Source organism: Canis lupus, chromosome 11 (genome assembly GCF_048164855.1).
Source record: "Canis lupus baileyi chromosome 11, mCanLup2.hap1, whole genome shotgun sequence".
Lineage (NCBI taxonomy): Eukaryota > Metazoa > Chordata > Mammalia > Carnivora > Canidae > Canis > Canis lupus.
The window spans coordinates 67637119-67658838 of NC_132848.1; the positions used below are offsets into that span (position 1 = coordinate 67637119).

Consider the following 21720-nt stretch of genomic DNA (forward strand, 5'->3'; position numbering starts at 1 on the left):
CCAAATTGGGGAAATCCAAATAACCAAGGCTTTAACCAACAAATGTTATCTATTTTAGAATTTAATAGTCTCAATTCAAAGTCTCAAAATAAACTTTTTGTAAAAAACAGACTTCCAGTTTCTCTCTATTTTTTTTAAAGTAAACTCTACCCCAACATGGGGCTTGAACTCATGACCCCGATGGGGTCAAGAGTCTCATGCTCTACTGACTGAACCAGCCAGGCGCCCCTCTCCGTGTTTTTAGGGTGAAAAAACATTAGTCTTTGGTTGATGTTTTCCAGGTTCAAAAATTCTCCCAGTGGTAAATTTTCTTAGAGGAGTTACAGAATTCTTAGAAAAGTTCGGCCATCTAAGATCAGTGAGGGCAAGGGGACCCAATACCCTCTCTTTGTGTCCTTGTTACAGGAAAGAACATCATTACCTATCTGTTTAGTGAGAAAAAGGAAAAAGTTCAGATGCTTTCACCTTCGCAGGTATAAACCTTCTAGTGGAGTTTGGCATTAACTCAAAACTTGAGAAAGGCTTTAACAAGTTATCCTTTTAATCGAGATGCATGGGGAGAGAAAAGGGATTATAGATTCTCGCTGGGAGCTTTAAAAAAATCTGAGATCCATGAGGGCTCCATGCTTGTTCCTCTCTCCCTCCAGAGCTGGCCACCGCCCGGGGGGGACACAGGGCCAGGCCCCTTCCTGCCCCCTTCTGCGCCTTCTTTCTATGCACGGAAGCCTGCGCGTGAGCCACTTTAAACGCGGCCACACTGTAACTGGCTCTGCCGCTTGCCTGTTACCTTCCTGGAGGACGAACCTTGGAGCTGACACAGGGAAGCTCAGCAGGCCACGTAGGATCGCCGGCCGCTCTCCGTACCCTGACGGGCGCTCGGGCTCTGGCCGGTCACTCCGGGGACAGCGCTGGAGCGAACATCCTCTCCACGTCCCCAGTCCTGTCCCGTGCGCTCCTGGGAGGACTGTCCTCTCCTACCCCGACTCGCGTCACGGGGTCCAGGATGGCAAAACTATTATTTTCACAGAGTAAGACCTTTTTTGTTTTCTTTCTTGGCCTTTTCACTCTGAGCATTGCTGGCGAGGACGCGAAAGGCACAGCGAGTGGGGCTGGGGCGGCAGCGGCGCCTGCATGGGCGGGGGGGGGGGGGGGGGGGGGGCAGCGAACTGGCGACCGTGGGGCTCGGCTTGGCCACTCGGGCCGGGTGAGGCCAGCTCACGTCGGCGTGTCCTCAAAGCAGTTAGCAGGTATTCAATCGGGACCCTTGAACTCGGCTTTTAGCCTGTGAGGCGAAACGGGAGGCGCACATGATGGGACTGTCCCCTCTGCCTCTGCCTTCAGTGCGCTGGGCGGTGCTGCTCTGCTGGAGAGGAAGCCGGCAGGGCTCCGGGCTCCAAGGATGCGGGACAGGGACGGAAGGGCGGGGCATTTCTCACAGCTTGTCCCGCCTGCTGCATATGGACGAAGACTGTCTCAAGGAAAGGTCCTTGTGCCACTGTTTCGGGTGTGACCTGGACTAACGGCCTTCTTCACGGATCACCAGGTTTCCTTGAAAGAACCACCGGCGGATGAACTACGGTTGACTCGGCCCCGGGATCTGGCAGATACTTTCTTGAAAAGCAACACGGCGAGCCCGTCACTTCAAGGCAAACAACTGGAGGCATCTGTTGCCGATACTAAAACCTGCACTTTCCAGTGAAATTAGAATTTTGGACAGCTTCCCAACATTTAACTTTTCTAATGATATTAGTGGTGATGTTGAGAAATGTTGACTTTCTGATACTATAGAGTTAAATGTATCAACATCTGGAAGATCTGCGGCACTCAGTAAACCATTATTTTTCAAATGACATGATGTTACAAAATCAGGGATGAGTAAAAGGTCCACTCAAAGTGAAAGATAAACCAGTAGATTTTACTGTAACAGTATGAAAAGTTCATCAATGTGGATTCAGATCACACATCTCAGAAACTACTTACTCCAAGCCGAGTTTTGGTGTGGTATCCAAGTACATCTACATCTAATATCCTGAAAAGGCTATTAATATTTTTCTCCCTTTTTGAACTACTCATCTGTGTGAAGCTGGGTCTTCCTCATAAACTTCGACCAAAACAACAAACGGCAACAGCTTGAAAGCAGGAGTAGATCTCAGAATCCAGCAATTCCCTATTAAGTCAGATATTAAGAGATTCGCAGAAATATAAAGCAATGCTACTCTTTTCCTCCAATTGTTTTTATTCTGGAAAATAGCTATATAGTGACTTGTAAGTAATTTTTAAAATTTAGATTTTAATTTCTAATATGGTAAAAATAAGTAGCTATACCTCAAAAAATGAAAGCCTTTTAGGGGCATCAATACATTCTTAGAGTAAAAAGGGATCCTGGGACCAAAAAATGAGAAACTTTGCTTTCCTTAAATCTTTGTGTCTAAGTCTAACACTCTAGGATTGGGTTTAAATATGAAATTGCAGGTTAAAAAGTACATACATTTAAAATGAACATCCTGCCAAATTGTCGCCCAAAGAGCTCTACCAGCTGGAACTCCCACCCAACGTGCACGTATGCTCACAGACCTGCACATGTACAACGAGTGGAATGACCAACCTTTTAGATTGTGATTCATCTTCACAGGGTGGTTTCTCATGGGATGTAAGGAGTAAACTTCTCTACTTTATCTAAAATAATTCAACTCAGAAATTTTACATTTATATATCATTTCTCAGGAAAACTTAATTGTCCCAGCTTAAAAAAAAATTATCCATATAACCATTTCTGAATGAATGTCTGGAACACAGACTGTCCACATCGAAACAATGGTAGTTCTGTTCGCAGGCTTCAACTTATAATTCAAATAACAACAAGAATCAAAGTGCTAAATTTTAGAACTGCACTACATTGGGAAAACTAGTGATAATGCTGTTTCTATCAGAAAAAGTCATTTCTGGTCCTAGTTGGAATACTACCAACTCTGATATACTATCTATCCAAAAATGATCTCCACCCTCTCCTCACCATTCCACCACTTTGTGTGTGTGTGGGGGGAGGGGGTCCTTCAACAACCTATGCCATCTGGAGGCTCCCATGTGGGGTTCATGCCCTCTAATAGGCAGCTTGGAGGCCAAAGGAGTCACCACAACTCCAAAGGGTGTGTGTGTGTGTGTGTGTGTGTGTGTGTGTGTGTTGTGGGACAGGGCGGGGGTGGCGGGGGTGTCAGAGTTAAGTACCACCAAGTAGAAGAGTCCAGAATTTCCCAGAGTGTAAGGGGTAGAGAGATGGAGAAGCACTGGGTATATGGGGGTGTGTGATTTCAGTGTGAGGGCATCTAAAAGTCTGGAAGTGTAGAGTCACAGAATATAAAGGGCACAGCAAGAGAAATGGAGTGACAGAGAAACATGACAGGGTGGGGAGGATGGGGGGATGAGGCACACAATCCTTGTACCATAGCAACAAATAATAGGAGTTGGTCCACAACCAGGACTGTCATACTACCATGTAGAGTTAATGTGAGGGCCCAGATTTTGGCCTTATAATGAAATGGTTTCTAATGTAGGCTCTGCTAATGACCACATGCTTAAGACCAAGGAAATGGATCACTTCTTGGACCCTTGAGTTTCCCCACTGCAAGGTGGAGATAAAAAGTATCTTCCTCCTTCCGAATGTTACAGGAGTTTAACTGAGGTTTTATTTTACATAAAGGGCCTTGACCAAAATGGTAGAAGTTTACAATTATTAGGTACAAGTCAGTGGTTACATACAAGTTTATAATTATATTTCTAAAACAAAGGGGCTGGATGAGACAATCTAAAGGCCATGCTACGTTGACATATTCTCTGACAAATTGTGAAACTATCAAGAAAAAATAGATCTAAAAAAAAAAAAAAAGAAAAAAAAAGAAAAAATAGATCTAAAAAGACTTCGCTGCTCAGGCACGATAATTTGCTAATACAAAAGTAGTAATAAAAATAAAAAGGGAAGAAGTGGAAAAAAATCCTATTAAAATTTTTGTTGAAAAGGAACACCAAAACAAAAAAGTAAGCAACAAATTATAAGAGTATTTGCAGTAAATATGGCCGATGAAAAGGAGTATCTTTCTTATAGGAGAGGGCATGTATAGCAAGGAGAAAAATAAGGCCCCCAACGGACACGACAGATAATTCATAGCTGTTTAACAAGTAGAAAAACATCAATACCATTAGTGCTCAATGACATGATACCACTCTTACTCTGTCAAATTGGTCAAGACTTAAAATATAGGACCCTCCATGTGTTAAAGGAAATTCTCATCCATGCTGGTAGCAGTTCTTTGTACAAGTATCCAAAGCCATACAAATTTGACGCTCTAAATTATTCCAAGAAAATAGTAAATGTGGAGAATGCAGGAAGGTAATGCTGGGTGGGTGCGTGGGTGGGTGCCAGGGAGGAAAAGCACCTTAACAATGATAATAACCCTAAGGAGATGATCAAATAAACAATGTTGCATCAACCTGATACCAGCAACTAGAAAATTTGCTAAGGCAAAGCAAATGAGATACAAAATTGTTGGCAAGCTCCAAGTCAGAGCTATGTAAAAATAAAAATAAGCACATCAGGGAGAAACTACTAACGGCAGTTGTACACATGTGACTTTGGCTCAGTTTTAGGGTCAAAGTGACAGGTATCAAATACTGGTTCCAGGTCCGAAGGATGGGTCCCCCAAGAACAAGGGGAATTTCTGAATCTCAATTTTTTTCACTTATAATTATCCAGGCTATTGTAAGGACACGGTGATGTCACCTAACTAAAGGGCTAGTGTTGTATTTAGCACATGGCAGATGTCAGCTAAATGGTAGTTATCTTACTTTCTTACTGGTAGCGTGGTCATATTGCCTTTATTGAGAATATATTGCAAATAAGGACATTTTGATTATTTGACTAATGGGTAGGGAATTTCCTGAATGGACACCCTTCTTAAAATGAGCTTATGTTCTCCCTTTTAAACTTTCATTCATCTTCTTTCTGGAAACGAATCAAGTGTGAAAATAGCATTTCTGTTAATCTATATATAACATTTACAAATTGTCCTGTCTTATCTATTTGGTAACTTTTTTAAACAGAAAGAAGTGGTTGCAAAAGAAGATTACATTTGTACATTTAACACATAAAACTCAACAACACGCTCGCTGTCAAGGGTCTCAGACGTAACACGGACGTTTCCTGTGGAATCTTGCTATTTTCCCTGGTGAGATCCAATACGATCCTGCACGTTGTGAAGCAACAGTTGGCTTCTCAGTATAGACTCCAGGATCAAACAGGACAGAGAGGAGCAATGTTCAGGTTCAAGGCCACCAATTAAAAATAGGCTCGGACATTCAATTTTTCTTCGCATCATAGATTTCTTCCTAACTTAAACCTGGACACCCAAGTTCTTTCGTGGAACTGTAGGTTATGAACTACCAATGCTCCACTCGTGAAAGAGTAACGATCACTCTCCAAAGTACGTATTTAATAAGCACGTAGAATTATTAGAGATGTGTGATACCACTACTTTTATCCAAACATGTTTTATTCATTAGTGTATGAAACCAAAGCTACAGTATTTTTTCAATAAACAGTACTGACAAGTAACCACATGTCGGGTGACATTCAGCCTTCGCACCTGACCTTTTACCAGCCAAGCCTTGATGGCATGCTCCACGAAGAAACCCTACATTTAAAAAAACAAAACAAACAAGACAAACAAAAAAACACGAAGAAAAAAAAAAAAAAACCCGACCTCACAGCTCCCGACAGTGTGATTCAAAACAAAGAACACACTTCTGTTTTGAGTATCTTGTTACAGTGACAGAAAGACAGCGGAATTAATCAAAGACGCACAAAGACAGCCAAATACACGACTTCTAAGCACCTGCGGTGTCTGGAGTGTGGTAAAAAGTGCCTCCGCAGGAAGGCCAGGGTTTTGCATTTGACAACAGCTCCAGAGCTCTAACTTCCGAAGCTTTCACAACAGTTTGAAGTCAGAGAAATAAGGGGTGGGGGTGGGGACACGGGGGGGGGGGGGGGGGGAATGACTGTAACCACCACCACCAAACCTATGAGAAGAGGGCTATGATTAAACATAAAGCAATCAGTCGTTTGCTGATTTAAAAACCCATGCGTTGCATGTCTGCCATTACCAGTTTGTCTTTCTGTCGTTCACCATGGATGAGAAAGCCGCTTCGTCCATTGCCTTCGGGGTGCATGACCTTACAGACCCCCACGCGACTGATCCCGCCTCCTTCCTGTGGGAACCATCCCCCGCTGGAGTCATCTCTGGTCATAACCACAGCCTTGACACGCACAATATAGCTGTCACTAAAACGACAACAAGAAGAACGGGGCATGACAATGGTCTGGCAGCTGCAGGACATGTTTCACAATGCAAGGGGACCACCAGCCAGCATGTTTCTGGACTCATCGAAAGAAAATCAATGCCTCGCAGCAACGGTAAAGGGTAGCTTCTCAATGTAAGGGGGGGAAACCCAACACTTAAACTAAACACACGGCAAATATACATTTTTAAAGACACCCAGTAATTCTTAAAAAAAATTGTGAGTCTTTGAAGACATACGCAGGCATAACATTCTCTAGTTTCTGGGCTGTATTAATAAAATAAATGAGCTCATTGCTGTAATTTGTTATCTGTAAGTTAGGAAAGACAAACCTATTAACTTAAGAGGATATTACCATTTCAACCCTTAAAACTTAGTTTACAATGAATGGCCTAGGCTTAACATTTTTTTTAAAACTAATAATCTTTTGATTTAGCACAAGAACAGGATAATTCCCTCCCGAATCGCACATTCACCATGCGATCATGTATGTAGGTGGGAAAGCATTTCAGTCCCAATACCCTCTACACATGTGTTGCCTTCTGTTTATGATTTTATTTTTTCCAGTCTAAACTTCAATTTCGCAATAAGTTCTTTTGCACATTTGCCAAAAATCCTCTTTCTTCTCCAGAGACCAACTCTAGCTCTTTTCATTCTTCATCGTTTTTGGGGAAACGCGCTTGGGTGTCTCGGCAAGGCCCTTTAAATTCTCATTTGCTGTTTTCTTTCTTTGGACAGAATTCATTTTTTTACTCATTCAAACATATATTCACATCTTCTATATGCCAGGCACTGGGCCAGATTCTGGGGGAAATAACGATGCAGAGTAACACAGAAGGCCTTCTGTCCTCGGGACTGAGGGAAGACCCTCGGCCACCCCCCACGCCAGCCAGCGCCCGGCCACTGCCATCTCCAGTCTACCAGAGGCCACCGCCCTACACCCCTGCTCACCCCGCACTCACCCAGGTTTCCCGTGACTCCCTTGTGCCTCAACTTTTCCTGTGACTCTACTCCCCTCCACCATGCCTCCGTGCTCCCTGATACCTCCTTATCATTCCTTTCATTTTTAAAACAGGTAAAATACATATGAGATAACATTTTACCTTTTAATGGTGCGAGTCTGGGGCACCAAGTACACTGCCATTGCTCTGCAGTGTCGCCACCATGGTCTCCAGAACGATGGTTTTCATATTCCCAAGCTGAAACTGCAGACCCATTCAACACTAACTCCCCGTACTCCCCCCACCCCACCCAGCCCTGCAGTCACCATTCTACTTTCTGTCTCTATGATTTTGACTGCTCTGGGTACCTCACAGAAGTTCCTTCCACTTTCTTAACCTGAATGGAAGCGTGTTCTGGGGCTGAGCTCCTGGGGCCCACGACTTGGGGCCACGGTCTCTCTCCTGCATCCCTCCACGCTAAGCCTAGAGGTGGGGCGAGGTGGGGCGAGGTGGGGCGGGGTAGTCCGGGCTACTGGAGTGCTCTCCAGTTCCTCTGAGACTCACAGGTCTGACCATGCCCCCAGTACCCTCCTTTTCAATCTTCCACAGACCTCTGGGCCACATCCCTTCCCTCATTCCAGGAAGACATTTACAAACTGTCCCTCCATCTCTCCACCATGATCCCTGCTGTGATTCTTGGTAATTTCCTTATTCACACAGAGGACATTTTTCTTTGGCTTCTTAGTTTCTGGAACTCTTCCTCAACGCCCTTGTCTTACCCCCAACCTATGTAACCCAAGCCCAGGTCACACAGCGACCTTGTCATCACCAGTCTCTGCATCACCTCCTTAAACTCAACCTCAAGCATCCTGCTCTCCAGCTACCACTTCCCAACTTTGCAGCTCACTCTCTCCACATTCCTACAAGTCTTCACCCCACTGGGACCAACCATCTATCGCTCTGACCACGTCCCCCGACCCCATATCTTTCATGTTCTCACTCGATTCACTGCTCAATTTATGTTCCATAATCTATCACAACACGCTTTTGTACAAAAACAACACATCACCCTCTCTTTCTTCACTGTAATGCTTGGTGAGACCCCAACCCTGGTGAAATTCCACCATCTACTTACTTAACTCCATGCCCCACCCAGGCTGTTGAACACGACTTTGTTCATAGGTCTTAGTTTTATTTTATTTCTTTAAAAGATTTATTTATTTATTCATGAGAGACACACAGAGAGAGGCAGAGACACAGGCAGAGGGAGAAGCAGGCTCCATGCAGCGATCCTGGCCAGAACTCCGGGATCACGCCTGAGCTGAAGACAGACGTTCAACTGCTGGGCCACCCAGGTGTCCTTTTGTTGTTGTTGTTGTTTTTTAAGACAAAGGTCTAGTTTTAATGTCATTAACCTCAAGTGGGCTCGTAAGTGCCCCCCAGCATGCTGATACATTTCCCTCATCTGTCCCCAAGAAGATCATTTCATAGGTCCACCTAGCCTGTCCCTCTCGGATGATGGATGAGCTTCCTTTAATTGCCCTGGGGAAATAGGCAAAGTCAGAAGGGACCTTGCACCTGTACCCACTATTACTCTGCACCAGTAATCTCTGACTCTCTCCTTTAACTATGGCTAAACCATCCATAGCCCAAGCCAGGGCCAACCACCCTACCTAAAATTCTTCTAGGGCCTAATAGTGCCCAAATTCACTTTTTCACCCAGACCTCTTCCCTGAGCTTCAGGTCAGTAAAATCAACTGCCTAGGGCATCTGGCAGGCATCTCAAGCAACATGTTTCAGATTGAACTCTTAATTCTCAATACCTTCTTATTCTACTGGGTTGTCTCCTGGATATACAGCCAGAACCTACTTTTTATTACCCCCATCGACACTGGCCTAATCCCTGCTACCATCATGTTTCAGACTATTTCAACAGCCTCCTACCTGGCCTTCCTATGTCCACACGTGCCCAACGTCCTAAGAAAATAGAAAGGTGAGTCAGATTATGATACTTTCCTCAAACAAACCATCAAATAGCTTCCTACATTACTCCGAGTAAAAAAATCAAACTCAAGCACTTATCACTCTCTTCCTTGTTCTTTCTACCTCAGTCCCATTGCCCTCGTCCTCCATATTAAGCACACTATGACCTCAGGGCCTTGGCACTTGCTATTTCCCCACACACACCCTTCTCTCCCCACTAACTCAGCTCATTTCCTTATTTCATTCAGGTCTCTGCCCAAGATTAATTCATCAGGGAAGATTCTCTGCTTTATATACAGTAACACCCTCCAATCTCTTAAATCTTCTCATCCTTCTTTATCTTTCTACATGCTACTAAAACAACATCCACCCTATTTGCCCACTTTTCCCAACTAGAATGTAAACTTCATGGAGCAGAGCCTTTGCGCTTTTTGTTCACTGCTACATTCCTAGAACCCACAGCATGTGTTTTATATGTGGTAGGCTGTGGAATGAATGGGCTAGATACATAATATTTACATATTTAAATATTAAAAAGTTATTAGTAGCTAGCAAAATCTCCAAGAAAAAAATATTCATAGCATGCATTTTTTTAAAAAATTTTATTTATTTATGATAGTCAGAGAGAGAGAGAGAGAGAGAGAGAGAGAGAGAGAGAGAGAAGCAGAGACACAGGCAGAGGGAGAAGCAGGCTCCATGCATCGGGAGCCCAACGTGGGATTCGATCCCGGGTCTCCAGGATCGCACCCTGGGCCAAAGGCAGGCACTAAACCGCTGCGCCACCCAGGGATCCCAAGAAAAAAAATATTCAATACTCATTCGCTTATCAGCCAAAATAGCTTAGTTGGGATAGGATAAAGATTTCATTAACAAGAAAAGTAAATTTAATAATCAGGTGGTGTCTCTCATTAATCCGCTCGTCTCATGATTCAAACCCATATTCCTAATCTCTTGATAACATTCATTTAGATTAGTTACATGCAGAAAAGTTGAAAATACATTCCTCCCCCTCCCACCCATACTCCATTCATTCTAGAAAAACTAAAGGTCCCCAGAATTTGTAACTCTCCAAGATGAAACACACGGCTTTCTCAGATCTTCTGGGAACGTACTATGGGTTCATCCTGATAGGAAATGGCCAAGGTGAATATCTGAAACTCTACACACCTCTTGTTAAAACTTTTTTTTTTTTTTTTTTTTTTACATTTTTTGGTGTTGCAGCTGTCTGCTGTCTCCTTTCCTTTGAGGGGATAAAGTAAACAGGGAAAAAGGGAAGTTGGCATTACTTATGTTGGTGCCATGAACTTACTTCCAAAGAGTATTCATTTATTGGAGATTTAAAAAAAAAAAAAAATACTCCACCCCTTGGCCTCCAGACTACAGGAGCTGCTAATTCTGGTCTTTGCTTGCAGCCTGCCACATTCTCTCTGGCCCTAATTCCTCCTGTGTCCCTTCCCAAGAGCATAGACCTCTCTGTGATGGGGTGTGCGTGCTGGGGGGGTGGGGAACAGAGCCCCCCCCAGCCCATCTTCTCCGGCAACAACCCCATCAGCCAGCATTAAGGGAGGCATCTGGCTATTTAAAACAAGCCAGGGGATAAAGTGTTGCACTAAAAGCTGTGAAGGATGTCTGGATAATCCAGCTGCATGGCCACATGCCAACTGCTTCCTATCTGTGCTGTATTTATGTTACTCAGGCACTTCACCCCACCCAGAACAGAAACATCAGTGAACTCAACTACCAAAAAGGTATACGGGATGAAAACTCCCTTCCTACCTTCCCTCTGTCTCTTTCTGGAAAGAATTAAACAACATGTTTAAGCCAGATGTTGGTTTGTTTGGGGGAGGATGAGACAGGAAGGGCAAGGGCAGATTAGTTTTTTTTTTTTTTTTTTTTTAAATTTGCACAGGGAAAAAATGGTGCTGGTATGCTTCAGAAGAAATTTTTAAAATGCTATTATTGTCAAAAATAACAAAATTTTTAAAAAAATGCTTCTGCAAGCAGCAACTGCTTAAACCAGTGTAAGTCATTAGGATCTGGTGAAGTTCCACGTGTCGATCTAAATACCAAATGAATGGAGCCCTAGTGTCTGAACTGGAGCTCAAGTGCCCCAAAGACTCCGTGTCACTACATATGGGACCTGACTAGTACCACCCAAACAGTATCATACTCTTTCAGTGCATTGTGAGTAAAAGTGGCTTTTATGACTTGAACTGGAGACCTGCTGTTTAAAGGTCATTTCTTTGAGGAAAAAGCTTTGCATTCCAAACACATGGGCTTATCTGTAAAAGTAAGATTTGTTCTATGATCTGTCAGTGTGCAACAGAGGGTGGGGACATCCTATGGCAGGATGGGGAGGCAAAACAATTTCAAAACTAGATTTTTTTTTTTTTTATTTGGAGGTGTGGATTCCAAGGGGGCACACAGCAAGGTCTGGGTCTTTGGCTTTTATGTTCTAAGTTCTCTTCCAGATTCAAAGCAGGCCCTGCCTGGCCCACAATATAGAAGTAAACAAAGCAAACAAAGGAATCGTAGGACTTGGTGATGAGGCACCTCGGTCTGTAAATGCCATTCAGAGCCAGACAGGTTCAGTGGCACCCTGACCTCCGTAGCTGAAGAATCCTCTGGTGGAGCTTCAGGTTTCCTCATCTGCAAAAACCCCAGAGAGGATAGACCTGCTGGCATGTCTCAGGGGGTGAGAAGAGTGCTAGAGGCCAAGTGCTCGACACTGGGAAGTTCAGTAAGTTGCAGCCATCATAATTATTTTTTGCTAGACGTCTGACTTTGGGGACAAAACAGGTCCTCTGAAGACCAGCTCCCCTGGCCACAAAGGAGTGGGTTTCCAGACGGCCGGCCCTTTTCAGCTGGCAGAGAGCAGAGTAGCAGGGAGGCTGTCAGGCCCTTGACAACACAAGAAAATCCCAAAACGGAGCTCCTGCAGTTGTCAATGCAAGTCGGATTTCTAGACACTTGGTTTGAGGCTCCGTTTCGGGCACACCTGTAGAGGAAAAGAATTCCACCTGCCATGTGCGAGGCGGTGCCGTGCTCCTGCCCCTGCCCCGCTTGGCCCCAGGGACGGAGCCTGGGCCCCTTACTCGGCCCCCAAAGTGCCCAGGGCCCCCGCCTCAGGGCCAGCCCTCATCTGCCGAGGCGGCTCCTTTCTCTCCCCATTCTGCTCAGCATGCCTGCCCCCTTCCTTCCCGCTCACCGCGACCACACCCGGGGCGGGGGGGGGGGGTATTAGCCGGGATCCTGGCTCTCAGGCCCCCTTCCCCTGCACACCCAGCGGCTGCCCGCTGAGCCAAATACGACACAGGTCCTCCAGGGGAGCCAGGCGCACTGTCCCCCGCCCCTTCTCATCCTCGTGCCTATAGATTTTACAGAGTCTTCGATGTTATTGATCATATGCGTATATCAAGTATTCTATGTGTGCAGAAATAGGAAATACAGGCCTCGTCATTTAAAAAAAAATTAGAATCGGGATGCCTGAGTGGCTCAGCGATTGAGCATCTGCCTTTGGCTGAGGGCGTGATCCTCGAGACCCAGGATCAAGTCCCCCACATCTGGCTCCCCGCATGGAGCCTGCTTCTCCCTCTGCCTGTCTCTGCCTCTCTGTGTGTTTCTCATGAATAAAGATTAAAAAAATAAAAAAAAAAATTAGAATCAACAAATTATTTCAGCGGAATCAAATGCACCGAGAAGCCAGATATTGGTCATATGCTATTTAAGCAGGTGGTGGTTTCAGGAGGGGTGACACTTCAGTGAGTACCAACTACTTTATTTTTTAAAAGTGGACTGCTCTGGTCTCAGAAATGTATACATTCTCAAATTACAGGCAAGAAGTTATCCATAATGTAGTTCTGTGCAGGGTGCTAACACAGTTTTCAGCTCTGTACCAGCCACTAGAGGTAGGACACTTGCTCTGTCCACCTAATGTCTACTAAAATGTGGAGTCTGTACAGTTAGGCCACTATAGAAAACCGTGGCACGAAAAGCCCACTAAACATGCTAGATCTTGGCAGCAGCCAATTCTGGCAAAGCCATCAGCTCTCCTCTCAAACACCGATGAGCAGGCATTAGAAGCATAGAAGGAATTTTCTGAATGTCCAACATTTGCTTCATAAAGAAAACTGCTTTGCAGGATATTGGAGATGGGGAAGCTGAAAAGTAGGCTAAGATTGCTTAAGAAAAAGCCCTCCCTACAGTTACTGAACATCTGTGACATCAGCCACACAGTCGTGCTGGGGACTGCCCTACCCCCGTGTCTGCTGGGAAAAGGACCCACATACTCGAACAGGTACTAACACCATGATTTTGGACGCCTGGTGTCAAAGCACTCTCCCCAGGGCCAGATTTACCGAGACAGGACATCTTCGTTGTACTGCCGCTTCTCTGAGACGCCACAGCTCATCTCGCCCTTGCAGAGAGCAAAGCCCCCAGAGGGTGTTACGACAGAGCTGTTCTATGTTCTATCTGCAGGGCCAATGCAGGTGTTTTAAAAATGGTAATGTAATGAGTTTCCAGGAACGGAACCCCAATATATAAATGTGGTACCCAAAAGGTCATGGTAGTAGTGGGTGCTTGTCTTACACGGACTTCATCCAGGAACCAGCACAGGCTCCAAGCCTGGGGTCCCATGGGAGCCCCAGAGGGGTGTGAACAGGTTCTCCTCCTTTACTGTGTGCTGGGCTCAGAACCCGTGAGCGAGGGTATGAGAAAATGTTTGCGGAATCCCCACGTTAGTCTTGTCTGCTGTTCTGCAAAGTCACTAGAGCCCTCCAAGTCCCCCCCTCGGAGGGGGAGGTATGGGGCACGTCCCTTCCCATCCTCAAATGCCACATATGAACACAGCATCTTTGTTGTTTATGCTACCTAGCTACACTGAAGCGTATAAATAGACTCACTCACCCACACACCATTTTCTAATGCACATAATGGAAAGGGTTGCTTTCTCCATTATTGTGAAGGACACTGCCAGCAAGACACGAACGATTATTACTTTTAGTAATCTTAAAACCAAAGCTCACAAGTTCATTAGATACGGCCACTGGTATTTCTACGTTCCTATCGACACTGAATACAAAAATACTCCTTTAGAAAAAGGATCGCAAACTCCTAGTTGACAAAGCCAGTGAATGAATCTAGGCTTCAAAATAAATGCCCATACCCTGAACAGAGTGCCAATTTAGCCTGCTCCGTGCCTCTGTAATATCTTCCTTTAAGTTACAACACTGTAAATAGACACATTTTCTAATCTCAAGTGCTACTTTACACTTTCCGGCCTTAAGAGCCAAAGCAGCACGTGCACTGGACATTCTGGCACATTCTCTCTCACACGGGGCCAAGGCACCTGCCCTGTAGATGTCCTCAGGAATGGACGTTCTGCAGGGCTGGCCCACGTGGAGGGTACCAGGCAGCGTGCCATCCACCGCTCTGTTCCCTCTTTCTTTGCTGCTCTGTCTGGTGACCCGTAATGGCCAAGGAAAGGAAATGAAACAAAGACAGAAAAAGGACAAAGATCAAGACTGGACGTTAGACTCATACGCTTTACAGTGGCTTAACAAGGCCTTTGAGGAAATAGTTGAGGAAATACCAGAGGCACTGAGGGGTCCTCTGACATCCTTGCAGCCTGGGAGCACTGCCCTGGGAGCACACCCGACAGTTCCACCAGGCTGGAAAACCGGACAGCCAGCCGAGGCCAGGGAGAGCCTCTGCGCCCCGACCTCAGCCAAGAGCCCCCAGTCTAAGGGCCAACCTTTGTGGTGTGTGAACAGAAGGTGGAGATGCCCACAGCAGTGCGTGGGCCTGCCAGCAATCACCTTTCTGAGTTTCCTTCCCAGCAAGGTTTACAAAGTTATATTAAACTCAGTCCACTGTACTGAGCTCAAAATGAAATTTTTCATTTCACCTCTAACTTTTATCGCCTGTAGTTTGAACAAGTATGAATCCTCCACAGGAAAAGAGTGATTCGGCTGGATCCTACTTATCCTGCTCTTGGGTTTTTTTTTTTTCCTTCTTCTTCTGTAAAAATCTTTTGATTTAATATATCAAATGTCTTAGGAATGGAGCTGTAGTTTCGAAAAACAACAAAACTTTTCCTGCCAACATTTAAACCCGGCACTTAGGGGCACCTGGGTGGCTCAGTTGGTTGGGCATCTGCCTTTGGCTCAGGTCATGATCTGATGTCCTGGGATTAAGCCCCACATCCCCACATCCCTGCTGAGAAGGGAGCCTACTTCTCCCTCTACCCCTCCCCCTGCTTGTGCTCTCTAATAAATAAAATCTTAAAAATAAAATAAAATAAATATACCCAGCACTTAAATTCAGCAGCCACAAGAATACTAAATATATAATATCCGTGATGAGGAGTTGCTTACAACTAGGGCACAATAAAGATAAGGCATGAGGGCTGTTCTGCTAATATACAACCTAAAACCATAACACTGGGCAGTTTTAAATCTGGCAAATGAAGTGTTTGCTGAAGTAAATCTTAACTTTGCACGCGAAAAGGCAATTTCAGAAGTTGTATCAAAGACAGATTTTTTTTTTTTTTTAATGGCTCTTTGGCAACTCTCCCTGCGTCAATATAACTTTCCTGAGCAAGTACCTCTTGAGGTAACTAATGCATACAGTTAGAAGAAAGGCCCCGCTGAGGTCAAGCCTGGAGTGATGGGGAAGGACAGGCTTGGTAGTTTACTGTGAGTGTGTGTGTGTGGGGATACACAATCAGTGAAGAAACTAACCATTTTTCTTGAAATTTGAAGACTCTTTGCTCTAATTCCTACTAATAGCAGAAATCCTAATTTCCTCACCCTGGGAGGGGGGGTGGGAATCAGGGAGCTGGAGATCCCTGAGCATGAGCCCTTAAATCCTAGGTGGGTGTCCTGGCCAACCACATGGGACCTCTATATTCTTATCTGTCCAGTATCTATATGGGGGTAATTAATTACCTTGATAGCAGGCTGTGGAAGAGTTTAAATGATCTGAGTTTTATTTTACTTTTTTAAGATTTTTATTTATTCAGGAGAGGCCGAGAGAGAGCGAGAGAGGCAAAGACACAGGCAGAGGGAGAAGCAGGCTCCATGCAGGGAGCCTGATGCAGGACTCGATCCCGGGTCCCCAGATCAGGCCCGGGGCTGAAGGCTGCACTAAACCGCTGGGCCATCCGGGCTGCCCTGATCTGAGTTTTAAAACACTGGTTCCCAAATATTAAACTCTGACAACAAAGAAGTAAATATGATACAATTTTTAATTTTTTAAAAAAATTACAATTCCACTGAATTCAACAAAGTCAAAAAATTTTCTGGAAAAGCTTTCTTTTGTAAAGCTCAGCATCAAATGATTCTCTGCTCTGTCACAAGTAAGAATTATACTAGCACAAAAGGGGTCTAACTCACATTTAGACTCTTGCTTTCAAGGCAAATCTATACCAAACAAGACTTCCAAACCCAAGTGGACGTGTTGCCAGCCTGCCTCTGCTCCTTGCTCCTGTAACCCGCACGCTTAGGAAAGGAATCATATCTGCTAAGGCTAGTTACTGAAGCAACAAGATTAAACATATACATGTATATGCGTGTGTTTTATTTCAATGTGAATTCTATCTCTGCATTATGCACAGATCATCTCGATGTTAACACGGGAAATTTTAGGTTCAGGCAAACCATTTTAGCAAGTGAGGGTAAGATTTTTTTTTTAAATCATAACAGCTTATTAAAGTTGTTAAAGTAGATACTGAAGATTTCTGAGTTTTTATCAAAAATCCTCAGAGCAGGGGGCATCCAGGTGGCTCAGTGGCTGGGTGTCTGCCTTCGGCTTAGGTCACGATCCCAGGGTGCTGGGATCCAGTCCTGCATCGGCTCTCTGTTCAGCAGGGAACCTGCTTCTTCCTCTCCCTCTGTGCAGGTGCTCACTCTCTTAAATAAATAAATAAAATCTTAAAAAAAAAAAATTTCACCAGAGCAGGACAACTTGGACCTGGGTAAACTACTTTAAAAATATATGTATATTCGAACTGAAATATAATGAATCTACTTCTCAGACTGGAATAGTTCTGTCCTGAAGGGCCGAGTTTCAGGGTGATCACACAGTAGGAAGTGGGGGTGAGGGAGGCCCGGGAGGAGAGAGGCCGAAGTCTGAATCTAGGTTTATGATTTTGCTTTTATTGTCGGCTGCTTTGCTGAGCCCAGAGTTCAGTGGAGTTCATAATTAATCAAGATCAAAGGATTACTAACTTAAAACAAACAAAATAACCCACCCCTGAAGAACTCTTTCTTCTTCCCCTACTTTTTACTCCGAAAGCAATAATTTTCTTTGACTTTCCCTCTGTTTTACACACCCTTCCAAAAATGGTATTTACGATCCACATTTAAACCCCCAAAGGCCAGCTAATGGAAATGTCAGATTACTAGGGAAAATTAACTCTCACCACATTAAAGTATATATGTAATAGAAACACTGGTACTTCAAAACACAAATGGCAAAGGGAGTTGTTTAAAGTTAATAATCTCCAATTCAGGTCTTTAAATTGCAGCCCTTGAACTTCCAAGTCTGACTTTCTCAGAATGTCTTTGCTTTCTTTCTCATTGAATTAGAGAAAACAAAGGAAGAGAGTATCTAATGATCCACATGCTGAAATGTTTAGGGAGAAACAGACTAGTATCTGTACCTACTTTGAAATACATTTAAAAATATATATACAACACGGCATCTTGGACGGAGAGAGGGGTGGACACATAGATGCCCAGGTGATAAAGCAGTAACAGCAAAATGTTAGCTGCAGACACGGGAGCTACTGGGTGTTGACTGTACACTTCTTTCTATCTTTCTCAACAGCTGAAGACTTTCATAAAAAGAAAATTTATGGTGCTGCACTATTTTTTTTTTTAAGATTTCATTTATTTATTGATGAGAGACACAGAGGCAGAGACAGAGGCAGAGGCAGAGGGAGAAGCAGGCTCCCTGAGAGGAGCCCCATGTGGGACTTGATCCCAGGACCCCGGGGTCACGACCTAAGCCAAAGGCAGAGACACTCAACTGCTGAGCCACCCAGGCATCCCTACTGCTGTACTATCATCCTAAATGGAGATCAACACTAAACCTAGAAGATGTTGATAATGGTACTAAAAAGTCAGCCTACTTTCCATGTGGTCCAGGTCACATTTCTCATTTTGCTCATCTGCTACTCCCCTCACTGCCCATCCTGAAGGAAACCACGGTGAAAAGGTCAGGAAATTACCAAACTATGTTAATTACCGAATTCCTAAATCTACAATATCCTTTATGAGCTAGTCCTTAATAAAACCTGCTCTCACACAAAAGTGATACTGTAGCCCAGAAAGAAGAAAGTCAGTCAGAATGTTGAGCTAGCAACAGGCTGACTAGCTCTTAGGAGCCTCCCTGCCTCTGCTCCCGAAGGATCTACTGGACCTAGATGCCCTTTCAGATGGCAAGAATTACCAATTCATTCTTTCCCTTTCTTCTAAGCTTCCGCCACCTCCTTTAACAGAGACGAAAAGCTTAACACAAAGAAACAAAGCACATGCAAGGCATCTGTTCTCCCCGAAGAATTCTGGACCTCTTCCTTTCCCAGTAGAGCCCGGGATACAGGTGGGCCTGAGGGTGGAGTTTAGGTCTTCAATCAAGACTATGAAGAGCTACACAAACAAGTCAGATATGTATATTTTTTAAGCTAGGGGAAAAAAATTGTAGAAACCATCTATTCCAGACCCCTTGCTTAGAAAAACTGTAATCCAGACACAAGGGAGTTGTTCAAGGTCACTGGCCTTGGGGGCAGATAAATGACTAAGATCTAATCTTGGTAAACATCCCACATCATTTTTTTTTTTTTTCAAAGGTTCCTATGTGGTGACACAGGTTTCCCGTATCTAACCTAGGCGATCTAGCGGGTATAAAATCTTCTCGTTGGTCTCTTCCAGTTTCTTTTTTGTTGTTTTTAAAGATTTTATTTATTTATTCATGATAGATACAAAGAGAGAGAGAGAGAGAGAGAGAAAGAGAGACAGAGACAGAGACACGGCAGAGGGAGAAGCAGGCTGCATGCAGGGAGCCTGATGTGGGACTCAATCTGGGTCTCCAGGATCACACCCTGGGCCGAAGACAGGCGCTTTAACCGCTGAGCCACCGGGCTGCCCCGGTCTCTTCCAGTTTCTTGTACAGGAAACTGACTGTCAAAGGAATCATATGGAGAAATGAGGAGGCATCACTAATGACACTGCCACGTGAATGAAATGACGAGCTGGGGGAGAGGCTGGGAGGTCCTCCTCAACCCTTCCAGCAGTAGAGGCACCATCTTCATTCAGATCAGTCAGCAGACACAACCTCTACTGCACAACTCCTTCTCCCTCTTGGGTGGGATACCCAGACTCTACAATCTGAGAGTGAACCTCAGTTTCTTCATATGCAAAATGAGGGACAGGGTCCAATGACCTTTGAGGTCCTTTCAATTTTGGCCACCCCTTTAAACTTTGTGTAAAAGGGGGGGGGTTTGAAAGTCCTTCAGCTGTGCCAGAGGGCTTAGCAAACTTAAGTCACCCAAATACTCTACAAAAGCAGATCAGAAAACTTGCAGGAGCAAAATGCTACCGAAAACGCTTTTTTTTTTTTTTTTTAAAGATTTTATTTATTTATTTATTCGTGAGAGACACAGAGAGAGAGAGAGAGGCAGAGACAGAGGCAGAAGGAGAAGCAGGCTCCACGCAGGGAGCCCAATGTGGGACTCCATCCCAGATCCCAGGATCACACCCTGAGCCTAAGGCAGATACTCAACCACTGAGCCACCCAGGTGTTCCCCCAAAAACATACTTTGATTTGGGAGAGAAAATAAAACCCTTGAAACTACAGAGACCTGAAACCACAACAAACTAACAGATATGCTCTCTCGGTACAAGTAGCACTGGGCAATTATAAGGTTCTCAGGAGCAAACACAACTATTGAAGTATTTCTTAAAAAAAAAAAAAAATGAAAATGGAGTTTTAACAAGTTTCATAAGATCTTTAAAAAAAACAGACACAATGTAGCCATCTAGCTGGGTTTACCCATCCACAAATGGGAGATGCTCTTTAGCCACGTGGAAGAAAATCCCCAAGACATATTTATGAACCAAATGCAGGCAAAGAGGAGAAAAGGGATGTGCTGCTCCCTTTCTCCCAAATAGTTCATCCTGTGCGCTTTACTCAACTGACTCAAGACTGATGCTCCAGTACCAAATCTTCATTACCTTCAGAGAGAAAGGAAAAAAATGTTAAGAAAAGGTAATGGAGAACTGCCTAACTAGTCAATGTGGAGAGACATTTACTATATAGACCTTTGATAAAGCAACTCGGTGCTGGTTTGGTCCAGGCTCCCTCAACGTCACCAATGAGTTCTGGTCTAAAAATTTTCTTGTAAACTGGACTATATTTTTCCCACAGGAAAAAAAAACACATTAAATGGTGAGCATCGGGATTCCCAATCCAGTCTAAAAGCCTAACCAAACCCTAAAATACATGAATCACAGTTATATTCCCAAATGGTTTTGACTGCTAAGAGTCTCCTTGACAGGGATGCCTGGGTGGCTCAGCAGTTGAGCGTCTGCCTTTGGCTCAGGGCGTGATCCTAAGATCCGGGATCGGGTCCCACATCGGGCTCCCTGTGTGGAGCCTGCTTCTCCCTCTGCCTGTGTTTCTGCCTCTCTCTCTCTCTGTTTCTCTCATGAATAAATAAATAAAATCATAAAAAAAAAAAGTTTCCTTGACAGAAGCCTTGTTGCCCACCTTCTGTGGAACAGCCAGTTCTATTCAGCTCTCACTAAGCGTGTTCCTATCCGATGGGGGTGGGGGGTGGGAGAAAAGGGGTAAGCAAGGAGGAATCCCTAAACTTTTTTTAAAGATTTTATTTATTTATTCATGAGAGACACAGAGAAAGAGACAGAGACACAGGCAGAGGGAGCAGGCTCCCCATGAGGACTCAATCCCAGGACCCTGGGATCACAATCTGAGCCAAAGGCAGATGCTCAACCACTGGGCCACCCAGATGCCCCTCTCAATTTCTGATTTAGGCTTCATCTAGGACCCCTGGATCTTGACCAGCCCTAAAAAAGGCCAACTTGATGATCACGTGCTAGGAAGACTGAGAAATCTTTTCACCTCAACAGCAGATAAACCAAAGGAAAGCACTTTAGTTAACCTAACTTGGGATGACTGGCTTAAATGCAAATGTAACAATGGTACATGGTATGACTGCTACAGTTTAGGAATTCCAAATTCGGTGTCCCTGAGGAAACTGTTCTGTCCTGTGGTGCCGGTGACTGTTGGTCAACAATAAAGAAGGACAAAACAAGCGTCGGGCTCACAGGCTAATCGCCCGGCAGTGGATTCTTGACTAGTTCTTCACCACAACAGAGACAGGATTTGACCTTACGAGGGCAATTTCCTTCCGAGCTATTGCAAA

The 21720-nt window shown here is 44.5% G+C and overlaps 1 protein-coding gene across 5 annotated transcripts in view; it reads right to left on the minus strand.

Moving 5' to 3' along the window:
- SPRED2 (sprouty related EVH1 domain containing 2) overlaps positions 1 to 21720 on the minus strand; it is a 114953-nt gene that overhangs the window by 24711 nt on the left and 68522 nt on the right. For 4 of the 5 annotated variants that reach the window (XM_072768629.1, XM_072768632.1, XM_072768630.1 and 1 more), the window contains exon 2: positions 6154 to 6331. In XM_072768629.1, the coding sequence (XP_072624730.1) occupies positions 6154 to 6331 (178 nt within the window). Of the gene's footprint in view, positions 1 to 6153; positions 6332 to 9233; positions 9267 to 21720 lie in introns of all 5 variants that reach the window. The other variant, XM_072768633.1, reaches the window with a different exon arrangement.